At 34.0% G+C, this 16,458-nt stretch overlaps 2 protein-coding genes across 3 annotated transcripts in view; both read left to right on the top strand.

Moving 5' to 3' along the window:
• LOC117108372 (arrestin domain-containing protein 3-like) overlaps positions 1 to 6,837 on the top strand; it is a 12,761-nt gene extending 5,924 nt beyond the window's left edge. For both annotated transcript variants that reach the window (XM_033250372.1, XM_033250373.1), the window contains exons 5-9: positions 1,157 to 1,310; positions 2,078 to 2,177; positions 2,588 to 2,844; positions 3,253 to 3,421; positions 3,994 to 6,837. In XM_033250372.1, coding sequence (XP_033106263.1) covers positions 1,157 to 1,310; positions 2,078 to 2,177; positions 2,588 to 2,844; positions 3,253 to 3,421; positions 3,994 to 4,142 — 829 coding nt within the window. In that variant the 3' untranslated portion in view covers positions 4,143 to 6,837. The remainder of the gene's footprint in view (positions 1 to 1,156; positions 1,311 to 2,077; positions 2,178 to 2,587; positions 2,845 to 3,252; positions 3,422 to 3,993) is intronic.
• Positions 6,838 to 13,344: 6,507 nt separating this feature from the next.
• The window catches only part of LOC117108321 (phosphatidate phosphatase LPIN2-like), a 27,355-nt gene continuing 24,241 nt past the window's right edge, over positions 13,345 to 16,458 (top strand). The window contains exon 1 of the mRNA XM_033250298.1: positions 13,345 to 13,528. The gene's annotated coding sequence lies outside the window, so the exon portion shown is untranslated. The remainder of the gene's footprint in view (positions 13,529 to 16,458) is intronic.

Raw genomic sequence — 16,458 nt, 5'->3', positions numbered from 1 at the left:
AGAAAAATCTAATTTTTGTATAATGTTATAAAGATTTATAAATATAATACGGAATTGCTAGTTTAACTGAATTTAGACATTCTTAAGAATGAAAAAAATGTAAAATAAGACTGAAATTTGATTTTTTTTGTGTTCCACACAAAAAATAAATGCGGATGAATTTTTCGCGATTTTTTGATTTTGCGATAGGTCGGGAGAAGAAATATCGTAGGCGCTGAAAACATTAGCCTATCCAACGCTGCTAGGCTACCTAGCCTAGCCTTACCTCGATTTAGGTTCTGTTATCACACATAAAAACGGCCAACATGATATTTTCCGTTGCTAGTATTGACACTTGTGAAATGTAATATTTCATAGGAATTATTTTCAAATTTGTTAAAAAACTGATTCTGACTGAGATTTTGACACTTAAACAAACATATCTCTACCTAACCGAACGACCGCATTGTGCGAGATGCGAAGTACAAAAACTAATCTCATTAGAGAGGGTGCACTGTATAAAGTATACATAAAAGCGATAGTATCCTGTGGATGCGATCTACAACCTCTGAATTTGCCTAGTAACAATGAATTTGTCGAGAAAATAGTAATATTTTATGAGAAATAGTCTGTATTTCTCATTTTATTCTTTCTTTTGCGTAAAACTAAAATTCATGCCAATATTTTCCATGATTTATAATAATTGGAGTAATGCAAATGCATATTTTCTAAAAAAAGTAAGTTTTTAGTGAAATTTTGCCGGGAATGGGGCTTTAACCAACAGGTAGATGAAGGAAGCAAACATTAGAAAGCTGCATGCAAGCCTCTTGTATAGCGCACTCACTCTCAATTAGACTTCAATGGTCAAATTTTCAAATTGAGCTCAAATTTACCAGAAATTATCTGATTGTGTTATGCTCTATTGAGCATAGTTTCTAGTTTGTATTTTTAATCCACCATTAGGCTTTTTACTTTTTAACTGCACATTGGGCTGTTCTGATATCATCTTTAATATAGCTTTGCTGATGGATATGAATGATTACATTCCAAGTTACATGGGTGCAAGGCAGAATACTTACGATACTTGTATACCCATGGATAATTTATAATTGAAAATTTTAATGATATTTTATTTATTTTAAAATTTTAATCACAAAGTATGAATTTGTAATATTAGGAACTTACCAACAACGTTTGAGGGCGCCCACGGATGGGTGCGTTATTACCTGGAGTCAGTGCTTGATGAAACGTGGTGGAAATTTAACAAACGCTGTAAAGTAGGGATTACTGTCATCAGTCCAGTAGACTGTAATGCTAATCCAGTTTTACTAGTAAGTACAGTATTGTATACATCTTACCATCAACATCTTCATTTTTATCTTCATTATTATCATCATCAGAAACATCAGAAATCTGTACTATCATTGCTATTATAAGTAATAATAATAATAATAATATAGGAATTCATATAGTACCTTTTGCCAAAGGATACAAGGCGCTTAGATATGTGGACTACGAACTTGATCAATGACTTTCTTCTCCCCAAAGGGTCCCTTTGTGTCTGTGCTACCAGTAACCCGGTACCAGCAACTCTCGTCATTCACCACAGGGGCTGTACTAGTACACCGGGGTATCCCCCTACTTGTCTCGAATAATGTACTGGACTTGCTTCTTTATAGTGCACACGAGCCATTTTGTACACTGGGCCTACGGTTATTAGTCCTTATTCGAGAAGACTTGTTCTACCATCCAAACCATAGGTGAGCGTGCCGTTCGAACCAGCACCAATACTATGGCTGTAGGCTAACTGCTCGGCCTTTCGACTTGGCACCATCATCATCAGTACCATCATCAAAAACCCTTTCGTTACCACTACCATCTTCAGTGGCGTAAGAGCTATGATATCTTGTTGACTTAAGCCAGAAGCCCCAGCCTTAAGTGGGCTTCAGGATACAGTATTCATCAGCATTCCTTTTTGCCCCTTATCAGCCGAGAAGGGCCATTTTAATTAGTAGAACGTGTAAAGACACATCGAAATACACATAACGCCCCCAAACTAAGAAAAATATGCAGCATGACCATTAAATTTTCATTTTAGAATCCTATGAGAAGAGATGATACTAAAGAAGTATGCTGCTGTTGCTGTGCGACCCACGTAAATGCATCGTTTGAGATCCAGCGCCAAGCGTACTGTGCTGGTAAGTGTAGTTATGTAATGTACATATTTCTAGAGCATCCTGCATCTAAATAGGAAAGCAAAGTGTTAGTGTTAGTGTACTGTAACTACATAATCTACATTTGTTTGTGTTCACTTAATACCAGTAGAGAACCCTCCAAACCCCCTTCATTCCTTCATACCCTTCAATTTATCCTACAGCTGCATATAAACTGTGGAATCAATCATATTAATAAATAACAAAGTTTACACAGTTGTTGTTAAGACAATGATAATAGCAATGGTGATCATAAGTATGAGAAATATGAGCTTGTATGCAACATTTTATAAATACATATTTTAAAAAATGAAAAATAATAATGTTAATATATTTATTAATTAAATATTAATTTTAGAAAACCTGATTGTTTTGTCTGATATATACTTCATCAGGTGAATCTATAGTGCATACCGGCGAAGTGAACAACGGAAGCTCACGCGACCTTGAGCCATTTATCGAGTTATATCAGAGGGTCCTTTTTAAAGCCACTCGCAAAACCCGCAAGATTGACAACCTTGTATGTAAAATTTCTGAGCCAGAAATCGGTGAGGGAAAACGTCACGGATGGAACCAAAAACCTCTCCTTATCCCACCAATTGCACCCACTCTAACCAACTGTAGCATCATCGAGGCATCATACTTTGTCAGGGTATGTTTAGCAATAGATACATAAAAGAATATAAAATTTAAAGCAGAAATAGTCTACAAAGCTATTATATTTTAACAATGTCTCCACTTTCATTATCATCTTTTTTTGTAAACAACCACAAAATGTTATCACAGATATAACATTTACCTTGAAAAGGACACTAAAAATTGAATTGAACACCTTACTGTATAAAGCTATCTTATATATAATGTATCTATTTATAGTAATATATGAGTAATAGTGTAGTAATTTTGAAAGAGTAAAATAGCCCTAATTGTTTTGTTCAAATCAGTTTGACTGCTGTATTTGTTGTGTCAAGAAAATTTCATCTGGTTGGAGGAAAAAAATTGTATCATGAACAACATGAATGGAAATTGACTGCTTTGTATTTTTGTGTATATTATATAGCTGCACGTGGATATTCCAATGGCAGTGGATTGCCGTATTGATATTCCGGTATTGATTGGTACAATACCAGCAAATGTGTACAGCAGTGGATATAACACTCAATATGGAGTGGTAACACAACAACCGTCTGCACCTCCTGTTGCTTTGCCTGACCCCTACCCAAACCTTCGTAAGTAATCCTAATATTTTAAATTCATCTACTTTTATTTTTTTTTTTTACATTTTAAAATTATATTCTGTATATTTCACATTGTCATACAAAATTAGAACATTACGTAACTAGAGCATACCCTCAAGAAAATAATGGAATCATCCATTGTATACAGGCACATTGTTTTCCTGAGTGCTGCCTGAATACAATTTGCAATTCCATTAATATGTTTTATGCTCAAGGGTGTGTCCTTGACCTTTTCTTCAGAAAATAAAATGGTGTCTTTCTTTGATTATTATGTACCACATTATTATATATTATATATATTATGTACCAAAAAAATATAAAGGGCCTTTCAATTAAATTTTAAGTTTAAATTATTAATATATAATGAGGGTCAGCAAATATTTTAAAAACATTTTTTTTAAACCTTTAATACATTGCTTTTAATATTGGTGAAAGTTTTAGAATCAAGCAAAAAACAGTTACTGCTTAAACACAGTGAGATTTAAAACTTAGGTCAATCAGTTGGAATTTTTTACTGTACGCAGTAGGTCTAGAAATAATCCTGTTATTTTCTGTTTTTTTAGCACCACCATCGTATGCTTCAAGTGTGTTTGGAGCAGTGGACATGAAGGAAGAAGATACATCAGACGACGCATTCATGGGCAGCACAGGCTTTGTGCCAATGTATACATACTATGGTCAACCTCCTCCAGCATCTACCGGTCAGATTTAAGTTAAGCCTACTCTCAGCTTTAACTACAGTACTTGTCAGGTTTAGGCTGAATTATCTTTATCATCATTATAAAAAATGTGATAAAATGTATAAATCTTAAAATTAAAATAGTGTTGGTTCTTTATTATGTATAAACTAAGACTAGACTAGATGAAATTCATTCATGTGTAAATCCTGTATTAAAGTTAAAACTAACATTTATGTGAGGCTTTTAAATACACTGATGGTTCCTTTATGTGATAGTACATAGAAAACTAAATTTTAAATTTTTTAAGTAAATTTTATCCATGTGTAGCATGATTTCTTTTTCACAGTCAGAAATAATTATGTTGTAAAGCAAAGCAGTAATGATTGTGCATCTTTGCTTCTGAGTGATGTTAATGTTACCTAAAGACAAGAGCCACCATGTGGTGGAATCATACAAGGCTCCAAATTTGGAACAAGTCGAATCCTGGATATCTGGTAAAATGAGCTTTCTTAAACACATCTAATTTTTATTTTTGTGTGCGTGGATGATACCCATCGTCCCCGATTTTTGTGAGACTATTGATAAATAAACTTGTAAAAACGTGCAATTATTATGAATTTGCGGAAGATTTTTTTCCCGGGAGATTTGTGCATTCTTTGGGAGTTAGTGGGAGACTTGTGACCCTTGATCATAGGAATATTCCTTGTTTGTAAGTAAGGTTTTTTTATACTTTGTTTCGCCAACTTAGTTTTATAAAGGTCGTCAGATGAGGGGCAGGAAAATAAAATAAAATTACATTTTCTTATTTAGCAAATATATTTGACAAGAACATCCAGACAGAGGAGAAAATAAAAAATAAAATTTTATTGTTGAATGTAAACAGTGTAGTAATGGGATGGTTAAATGCTTTAAATTTATATAATTAGGAAGAAATATACATCTCCTTGTGTTTCAGCTGGAGGGCTTAAATACAAGTTACAATAGCGCACCGCCTTTTGGATGAGACGTTTAGGCCGTTGGTCACGCGTACATTTATGGCCCATATGTACACTCTTTGGAAAAAAGTAGAGGATTGTCTCCCGGTGTACTCCCCAATCGCCACCAGAAGGACCCCACTGGAAATAAGTATAAAAAAAGTCTAGTCTGGCCTAAAGTATACTTTGGTTTTTTATCATTGGAATTACTAGATAAAAGGCAATTGGCTGGTGGCAATGAAATCCCACCATGCTGAATTCTGAGCAGCTGAGAAGCACTGTACCTATAATTCCAATGTAAAACTAAATTAATATATCTGATGTATATACTAGAAAATTATTAACCAAATAGTAGTAATTAAGTTAACTTTACCAACGTATAAACAAAGTTAACTTTATTGTGATAACTTGCTGCTATGAAACTCTTTTGTCTTTACTTGAATATTGTAATAAGAAATTATATTTTAAATTTATACAATGGAGGTTTTACTTTACCTTATCTGATGTTTTACTAGAGTATGTTATTGATGCATGGTAAACATTTAACTAGCATTGGATTTCTGTTACTGAACAGTAATCTATAATGGCAATGTATTGTATGTATTATCTTCTGCAATGTAAATTGCTTATAAAATAACCCAATATTATTGGGTTATATTTTCACTTGAAACGTACAGGGTTTGTTAGATTCTTTTCATGCATTACAGTGTGATATGACCAGTATTTTATATTTTAGTATATGGTAGTCTTTCAGTTTTGCATTTATGCCTATATTTTACAGCACAGTATTTATTTTTAATCTCATTTCTCAATTTTTAAATTCTTTAGTAGAAAATTGTATTTTGCTGTATTGGAATGCTAAGTTGTTTTCCAAAATGATTGATGGGTAAACAAGGTTATCGTTGTTTTGATGTGCATTAGTGTGTTGTGATCTTAAATGTGTGTAACTGTTTATTAGTTTGTCTAGTAGTAGAGAAGTGTAACTTCAAAGAGCGTAGCTGATTCATTCAAAGATTCAATAAATACAAGTGTGTGTGAGTAACACAGACTAGCACTGATTGGAACCAACAGGCCCTGTGACGACATCACTTTGTTACTCCTTGTTGCACTGACCGTCAATAATGTAGGTCTTAACAAGCGGGCACAGTATGTTGGTGTTTACATTTTTAACAAGATTAATAGATTACCATAATTCAGGCTCGCACTTAGATCATAATTAAAACAAAGGTTAGATTTTGGAAGTCATCTTCATAACAAACTTTTGCTTGGGTTGTTTTAAACGTGTAAAATATTCATTAATCAACTAATTATAGTGCAAGCAATTCAACAAGGTATACTGGCTTAGGTCGTTTTATAACGGACTATGGTCGAGGCGGCCGCGAGGGAAAGCGGCTGCACTCAAAATGTATGGAATGCCAGTAGCGCTATACTGATTGATTGGGCAAGTGTTTCGAAATAAAGAGAAATTAGTGTATAATTATCAGACTTAATTGGTACAAAACAAATATATATACAAAATGGAATATTTTTTATTTCTCGTAGTCTTCTTGGCCCTGGTTGATTAAAGATCGGTTTGTTTACAGATTGATTACAGATCGAAACATTTTTGTACGTACATGACATAATTGAATTATGTTAGTAAACTTCGAATAAATAAACTAAAGAAGTCATTTGAAAATTACCATCCAGTTCTGTAAGAAAATAGGCATACTATAAATCAATTGATATAATAAATAAACTAACTAAATATTAAGTCTCGGTTTATATAGGCTATATATAGATTATGAAAGAAAATATACATTAATTAGATAATTGATTAAAACAGTATTAATATCGAACTCTCATGCCCATTTTCCAACATATATTTTGCATACAGTACTGCACGCTTGGCGCTCCATACTAATTGCTGCGTATCGACTCGCGGCCGCTACGACCCTAAATCGTTTTAACCTGGTGAAGGGTGAAGAAATCATCACCAGTGGCGGATCCAGGAATTCGAAATACTGGTGGCCTAGGTCGGATTTTCACAGGTGGAGCCTCATCATGGTTGTGGCTGAAGTAAACAAGAAGTATGATTATGGCACTAGATGGCCGGAAATAGAACTCTCAGACCCTTCAATCCAAACTAAGTCCCATTTTTTTCTGAAAGACCCACACACTTTGCAATCGTCAAAATACAATTAGCTTCAATGGGCGCATACCTTAAAACCTCGAATGGAATCCCTGGGCTTCTGTTTTTTTTTCCGACCAAACATCTAACGTCAATCTGTATCATGGAGTGTATTAACGGGAACTAAATCACGTAAACTACCGTATAAACCAAGCGGTTTATTTTATTTTGTTTGTTTGGAATTCATGTAGGCCTACAGTAAGTAAAGTAAAGTATTTGTTTACGTCCCACCCTCAAACAAAGGCCAGCCATACCTGTGTATTGTACTATCTGGAATGAAAGTCCATGCTATGAAGCCCTGCTATCTTCTATAGAATGGGCTTCTTTTCGAGACTAGTTTTGCAAACCAAAGAGGAGGTGGGTTGGGCTTCTTTTCGAGGTTTTACGGTTACTACGAACCACTTCACACCATTGATGAATATATTATATTTTTAGGTGATCATTTTATTCTTTCTGGGTATCTAATAATGATAATTATATATTGTGAACAATTATAGCCGTAGTTTTGAGACGTATTATTTTCTTCTTCAATCAATAAACGGCAAACGGCAAAAACCATGTGGAGATCCATGGCCCCACCCCGTTTTCCACAACATTTTTACATTTCATATCACCATGGCAAGTATTGAAAATAGGAACAAAATACAGTAGAATACAAATACAAAATGTTTCAATAGTGCCTCTAACCCCATTTATATCAGCAACTAGAACTCTAAATAATGAACTGACAGTCTTGTCAGATTGGTTTATCGGCAAACAAACTCACCTTAAAAAAAAATAAAAAAAACAATTATTACATAATTTTCCGAAGTAAAAATAAGATTTTGTATACGTCCGGTTTATACCACTCAATAAAAATTACACAAATCTCGATGAGGTATAACACAAACTAAATTTTTGGGTGTTTTTAACTTTAATTTCAAAGTCATGATCATGAGTGGATTTCCCGCACGATTAAAAATCGTAAAACGGTATCGTACTGGGTTTAGGAGGAGTACGTGTCTGTATTTAACATATTTCAATCTTTTTGCTTCATTTAAATATTACCGTATCAAATATTATTATAAACTTTAACGAATTTCACATAATATATTTTTCAAATAAATATATCTAAACAATTTTTAATTAATTAAATATAAACTCTGAAAGTAAATTTAGGTAGCACTTAGCATTTTCAATCTAATAAATTTTATATAGCCGGAGTTAGTTTCGACCTAGACAAACCTTGCTAAAAAAGTACACTTTCTCCATCAAAAGGCTTTTTCTATGAATGGATTGACCTGTTCGAAGCACGAACTCCTGTAGACCAAACTCAGTATCGTTACGATGTTTAATCGTGCGGGAAATCCACTCACGATAAATACTTTTTTTCTCAAACAAATTCACTAATATATTTGATTTGTAAAACATGTAAATATTTATGTTTCAATGTCATAGACATAGACTACCAATCACCTTTGATGAATATTTTATGACAAATGAATCTATTCGTAATTATGAAACTTGAAATAAAGAAAAGCCTAACTATACTTAAACACACTAAGGTAGGCAACAAAGCATTGCATTTCGTCTACCAACAATATGGAACAAACAAGAAAAAAAAAATTGGGGCTTTCAAAAGTAAAGTTCGTCGTTTTTTACTCGAGAAGTATAAATCAAAATTGATATTGACTCGTATTTGTAAATATTTAATTTTTCTCCCCAAAGTAACAGAAGTCAATTCAATTCATAAATCATATATTTTATGGACCTACTAACCAAGTATGCGGGTCCAGAAGTTCGAAATATTAAGGGGACAGGGATCGACTTCAACATACAGAGGTCTATATTTCCTCAGCCCCACCATTGGTAGTGCTAAGGTAATATTTATGAATTTGGCACCTCTAGATGGCCGGAAATGGCATTCTCAGACTTAAATTTCATTATAATTTGGGGCTGAGGTACAATACTGAGAAAATTTATGATTTTGGCACATTTAGATGGCCGGAAATGGCTTTCTCAGACCTAAGTATTATTATATAATTTTCCATCTTTTTTTCATTTTTTTGTTTAATTTGGAAAATAAATTAAGTGGAGGGGGAGAGGCCGGGCCTCCCCACTCCACCCTTCTTGAATCCGCCACTGGTATCCATGTCATCCGCTGTGTAATTGTATAACGGCTATAGATAAAATTCAATTGACTGATTGGAAATTAGGAGAAACAGGAATCTTATGTTGTATGCAAATATACAAAAGGAATTTTATTATAATTTGGGGCTGAGGTAGGCCTATACTGAGAAAATTTATGATTTTGGCACCTCTATATGGTCTTTGATTTTTATTTTGTTATTGCGTGTCCTTTTCTGCTTTCTCTGTTCAGAAAAAAATCTGGTGTTTTTCTTTTGCTCTTTGCCATTTTTTTTTCAACTGTATTTTAATCAATTTTGATGTATGATGTTAAATGTTTTTGATGATGTTTGATTTTTTTTGTAATTGCTTTTCATTGATTTCTGAAAGGATTGAATAATAATAATAATAATAATAATAATAATAATAATAATAATAATAATAATAGTAATAATAATAATAATAATAATAATAAAGAAACAAACAACGGAAATGGCTTTCTCATACGTAGATTTTATATTTTCCTTCTTTTTTAAAGTTTTTTTGTTATAATCTGGAAACAAAAATAGGAGTGGGGGATGGGGGCGGGCCTGCTCCCTCCCCATCCCCTTGAATCCGCCAAAGGTATCCGTGTCATTGGTTGTATAATTGTATAACGGCTATATAAAATTGAATTGACTGACTAGAATTTTTTGGGGAAATTAGGAGATACAGGAATAGGGGCGTGTGCGCAGCGTTAGGTGTTGAACTTCTGACCGACGCTCGTGAGATTTCTCTGTGTCCGTGGGAAAGGCACTTTACTTACGATTACCTCTCTCCACCCAGGAGTATAAATGGGTACCTGGTAAGATGGTATGGCATTGAATGGTATGGCATTGAATGTATGGGATGGGTCGTGCGCGTATAAGCAGCAATGACCAGGGATACTCCCAAAGGGGCAGAGGAAGTTGCACAATGTGTTGGTTTGCCAACGCAGTATCCAGTGACAAAAAATAAACAATTGAAAAAAACAAAGGATAGGCCTATGCAGATAATACAAAAGGAATACATCGTTTATAGAAGAAATTTTGCACTTTTGAGTTTGTAAAATGTTGGCATTCCCTAATAGGTTTACACGCTTTAAATTTTAACGCGAAGTGCACATTGTTTTCACAATAATTTGAGACTCTGATGACCGTTTGCACCCATAACTGTGATACGAAATAATGTACAAACAATTGCGTTTTTTACTCGGTTTTGGTAGTGCGATGACAGTCATTCATAGTTCCTGGGGGAGCATCCCCCACCCCCGTTTAACAAGCCTGGACCCAGGGGCAGATCCAGCAGGGGAAAGGAATTTCAATGCAAATCAATGTTCGTGCTACTCAATTACCTATTCTGAAACTGTTGTGCCCCCTCCCCCCTGTTTGAAAAACAAAAAACAAAAAACAAAAACAAAAAACAAAAAACGCAAATAACGCAATTTTGATTGTCAATTCATAATATTGTGGTCTAAAAACACATTTAGGACCAAAATTAAGCCATAAAAACTCTCCCCATGAGCCCCCAACAAGGATTTTTTTTTTATTCCGGGCTGTCGACCGAGCCTTCGTTGTCGCAGTGGTTCGGACTCCTCCGTCAGACACGTCGGACCCCTTGTCGGCAAATTTCTGGCCCCACTATTGAATTCCACTCGCTTTGAAAAGTGGGATTTAACTATAGAACGATTGGTAACGGCGGAGGAAATTGATATGATGTTTCCCCACTTTGATGAAGGACGTGTCCCTCTGGCCCCCAATTGACGCCCATGGCAGTGCTTCAGGATTTTTTATTGGGTGAGTGCGAATTTGTAGAGAGTGGACCAAAATGGCTCCGGTGGGCGGAAGCGCCTAGGGGGCGGGGGAAACCTTGCTGGGATCGATGTGGCGGAGCTCAGGCATTTTTGATAATTTGAGATCTGTGGCGGATGCATACCGTAAAAGAAGAAGCCTATCTCGAAATGAAGCTCCCTCTTTAGTTTGCAAAAGTAGTGTCGAAAAGATGCCCATCCATCTAGCATTTTTTTTCGAGAGACAGCTAATTCGCCGACAAACATTTCGCCGACTTTTTTTTTTTTTTTGTGATGTGATTGATTCGTCGTCGGATGTTTTGTTTTGTGGAAAACTGGTGAGGCATCATGGATAATTGTTATTTATACATGCAGACCAACTTTTAATAGGCCCAGGCCTATATAAATCATGCAATGACATTCTGCTAAAAATATTAAATAGGCCTATAATAAAAGCATTTTCATCTTTATTTTTTAATAAATATTTTAGTGCTATATAAAATCATAATAGAACATAATAATTAATACAAATGAAAATACGGTAGTGGGAGGACACACTATAATACAGTTCGCCCTCCAATTCAAGACCATCATCATGGATCTGATAATTTGGGGTGGTCTCGGTCTCCACTTAGAGGGCCAGCGTCGCCATGGTAAGGACAATCCAAACAACCAAGAAATCAATCAAATATTAATCACTAAACAACCTCGTCAACTTTAATTATAACTCAATCAATGGAAAGGGCTATATTCAGTCGTTTTAACGGTAAAAATATTCTCAAATCACGGTTATCTACAACCAGGGAGTTGTTATAGTGACTAGTTAAACAGACCTAAATTCCAAAAAGGCTATATACATATTCTGGCTTCACCATTCGAGAAAGAAATTTTAAATTATCTCCGCTTCACTGAAATCTACATCATCATTCAACAAATTGTCCTTTTCCCCTGTTTTAAATATATTTAAAAATCTGTATCTCCAACAATAACTGCTCCCATTTTTTCGTCAAATAAATAGGCATAGGCCTACTTTTTGTATCTTAGAAAAAGCCAGGCTTCCGAGAAGCTCCAGAGGAAAATTTTTCTAAATACAAAATCATCAGCGTATCACCTATTGTTTTTCTTAAGAATAAGGCCTATTTGACGAAAAACTCGAGAACAGTTAGGCCTAATGTCGGAGTACAGATTTTTGAACAATTAAAAAGGCTTTTTCCACCAGTTTAAAATAGTTTTAAATACTAGGGCCTATTCGAAAATCTGTATTAATCCCCGAGTTTTCCGTATGCATTGTGTGTCTTAGTGAAAATTAGTTGTAGGCCTACAGCATACCAAACCATTTATCCTCCAGAACCTGGCTTTTCCAAATAGAATTATGTGTCCCGTATTGTACTGTATACAAATACGAAAATTATTGTTATTTTTTTTTACTTTTCTATACTGTAATAAAGTAATAGAAAAAACGTATAAATATGAACTAAAGAGTGACTCAAATCTACAAGAAGAAATGTTAAATATTTCGTCGTATCAACGACACATCAGCAACTTGCAACGATAACGATAAAAAGCTAAAAAGCAATTGTTCATATAGAAAATAAAAGAAATGGGAGAAGTTTTTACACTAGGACGATTCGATAACGATTTATCGCGTATACGATAACAAATTTATGAATATGACGTCTTCTGATTTGCTTTGTCAAAATATTTTGTTATCGCATTGATAAATCGTTATCGAACCGTCCTAGTGTAAAAACGTCCATTATTTCTGTTATTTTCTACATGAACAATTGCCTTTTACCCTTTTATTTATAGGCCTAAACAGGCCTTTAGGCAGGAGATCTTATATATTGTGCTTATATGTAGAGATGTAGATGCTTATAGATTTTTGATGTCTCTGATCGATCCGTCGTAAATAAAAGACGAAACACACCTTCGAATTCCTGAATTCAATTGGTTGATTCTATTTCCGGTATTTAACGTGGTACGATGTCGTACTACTACAATGTTTACAATACGCGAATTTTTTTAAAAATTCGCGTTGCCAATTATAAAGTAGATTTATACCCATCACATTGATGTTACATCAACTCAGTGTTACAGTATTAATCTAATGGAACAAGAAATATTTTATTAGAAACAAACTGTTCTCTTCCTTGGGGCCCGCGCACGCTTAGGATCTTGCATTCGTCAATGCATTTTAATGTTCGCGAGTTGGATATTGTTGGCGGTTTAAATGTCAGGTGATCACATGTTGTCAGTATATACAACAATCGTATCGTTCGACGCAAGTTTTGGGCCTGTTCCCGCTCTGTGATCTCATTCAAGTACCAATCAAGTTGAGAATCTTCACTTCGTTTAATATAGGTAATCTATGTTTGTATTTATATAATTGACTTTTTTTTTTAAATATGCTAATGAGAATAATATAAGTAGATTAATTGTAAGTCTTTGCATGGTCTTAGTATACCTAGGCCCCCTCACGTAGCGAGCGACAAATAAATAATATCTGGCCGAGCTAATCTAGGGTAGACTACAGTACAGTATGTCTAGACCTAGGCCTAACCAAGCAGGTATAAATATTACTTAATCTTTATACCTCTTTGGCCTAACTACTACTAACTTTAGCATTTGAATGGCTGTTGGGAATTGAGTGTTTTTTATTTTATTTAAGAGTAAAAAGACAGGCCTTTAATTTTATATTCATTCATATAGGCCTAGGCCTATGCCTTGTGTCATGTGTAGTTAGGCCTAGGTAGCTAGGCCTGCTAGTAGTAGTAGACAGGCGAGGTAGTAGGCCTATGCTAGGTTGTAGAAATTGTTAGATTCAAATTTATTTTTGTCATTAAAATTTAGGCATTGATTTGAGTAAGAATGTATTGAAGAAGATGGTGAATTGATAATGAATTACAGATGAAGAATGATGAAGAGGATGAACTAGGCCTGAGCAATATAATAATTAATGATAGATAAAGCTTAAAGGAGATGAGTAAAATATAGGCTAAAATTTTACCACAAGAGATAGCAAGTTATATAGACAAACACTTAAAACACACCTGCCATACAATGTACTGCATAAAATGATACAGTAATTTATTTGTGAAATGTAATTACAAAAATTTACATTGCACATATCTTTTAAAAATTTGTTGTACTATAATAATAATAATAATAATAATAATAATAATTTGCAATTTGTATAGCGCCTCCCGTTGGACCAACCTCTAGGCGCTTGACAACAACGGAAGGAAACGGACAAGAAAAAAAAACCATGAACCTAGACTAACAGCACTCTATATAAGAAAAAGATAATAGACAATAAATAGGAACATTAAAATTCAGGAAGATTATTACAGAAATAGAATTTTCACAAATGTTCACAAAGCAAAGAAAGGGGATTACACAATAAAAAGGGGTTGTAAACATTTTTTAGAAGGGGAACATTACAGATATGAGCTAGTCCACAGCTTATATAGCACTATTATATCTGTCTCTTATACACATCTAGATGTGTATAAGAGACAGAAGTACAGTATTACGTGAATACCGTACTCAATTCACTGATACGGCTGTCTACACTATCAAATTTTGTGACAAAAAATGTGATGTGCCCATATGGATGGGATGACGTCATATCATATAGGCCTATTATCAAATTGTATCAAAAAAAGTTGAACGTGTTCAACTCTTATTTTACATCACATTTTATGTGATAGCCTACATATATAACGAAGGGGATCTCAGGGATGGTGGTGCAAGTAGTAGTCAAAATTGCACCGAATCTGTTTAAAGGTACGTGTGTGGTTACATATAACGTTAAAAATGGTATGGTATGTTTTACCTAATTGAGAAGCACTAAGCGTCTCTCTATCACACCACACACACAGAGAGGAAGCCCTGCCTTTTCCTCAAACTGGGGTACTATCGACAGCAAAATAACCACAGAGTACTGTGAATCAAATACGATGATGTTATATTGTAATAAGCATATTGAGACAATAATGTTGGCAATGAATCGACCCAGCATAAACAACTGACCATGAAGACAAATCAAGAATAGCCATCCACAATTATATAGCAACTATTTACTACTGTCTACCAAGAACAATTACTACACAAATTGAATCAATTCAGTTTTTTGGGGTGGGGGATGTGCCCTTCAGTGACTGCTTAGACTAAGTAATTCAGGCTTAATTTGATTTTAATGTCTTCATGAAAAGAATATAACAAAATTATTATATTAATAGTATAGTATGCTTTATCTACATAGGAATCCTTAGACACAACATAACAAAAAATATATTAATTAATAGGTATCAAAACTGACTTAAGCAAATAATATTTATCAACACTTTGATGTCCAATTAAACATCACCACCTGCATTTAATATTGTATTATGCTGATACTACTTATTTTTCTTTACTTTTTTTTTTGTTTGTGGAAAACAACCTTTAAATTTAAATACATATTTGATCATTAAAACCATCACAGTAGCATTGATAAGCTCTTTGAATTAGTTTGTTTAATTAATTTTCACAGACCACAGAATCAAGTGAATGGAAGTTGATCCACAGCCAAAGCAAATGCTCATTCTGCATCACCTGAAACCTGAAGTCAAGAATTAAGGAAGTGCTTCCTGGTTGAAGTCATGTTCTCCCATGTATTTTTTTTTGTAAAAAGACAATAATATATTAAGTACTTTTAGAGCAAACACCATTGAGAAATTGGTAAGATGTGAAACATTGAGTGGTGGAATTAAACTTGAGGCTGCTACTGCAAATCAGGATGAAGCCTTGTCACTACATGAGGGATAAGGATCAGGCAATTCAGGCCATATTATAGGTCATGGATAGAAACAGGAATCAATTGAAAGTACTGTAGTCCTATCAGATTGGAACTGTATACTGTTTATATGAATGTTGTTATCTATTTGATATAAAATCATACCATACACTGTGTTGAGAAATATTACCAGATATTATTAAGGTTACTTGTATGAACATTTATCAACAACACATTTATTTTCTTCATAAAAATTTGCATTGACTTTTTGAATTGCATTGTATTGTACTTTACAATGCAATATGAAAAGAAGAAAATAACAGAACAGTACTTGCTGATAAATGATAATGAATACAGCAAAACTTTCCATATTTCTAGTTTCTTTTAAATTGTTTATGCTGGTTGGTTACATTGATAATATTATATAATTGTAATATTTAACACATGTTTATAAGTGTATTGGATTGAACTCTATATCCAGCTATGTTTAAAGCAGTTCTGTGTAGGTATATGA

This window comes from Anneissia japonica, unplaced genomic scaffold (assembly GCF_011630105.1).
Source record: "Anneissia japonica isolate Jap-2015-1 unplaced genomic scaffold, ASM1163010v1 scaffold426_len1935630_cov189, whole genome shotgun sequence".
Lineage (NCBI taxonomy): Eukaryota > Metazoa > Echinodermata > Crinoidea > Comatulida > Comatulidae > Anneissia > Anneissia japonica.
Note: the sequence above shows the minus strand (reverse complement) of the source record. Positions and strands in the feature narration are given on the sequence as shown.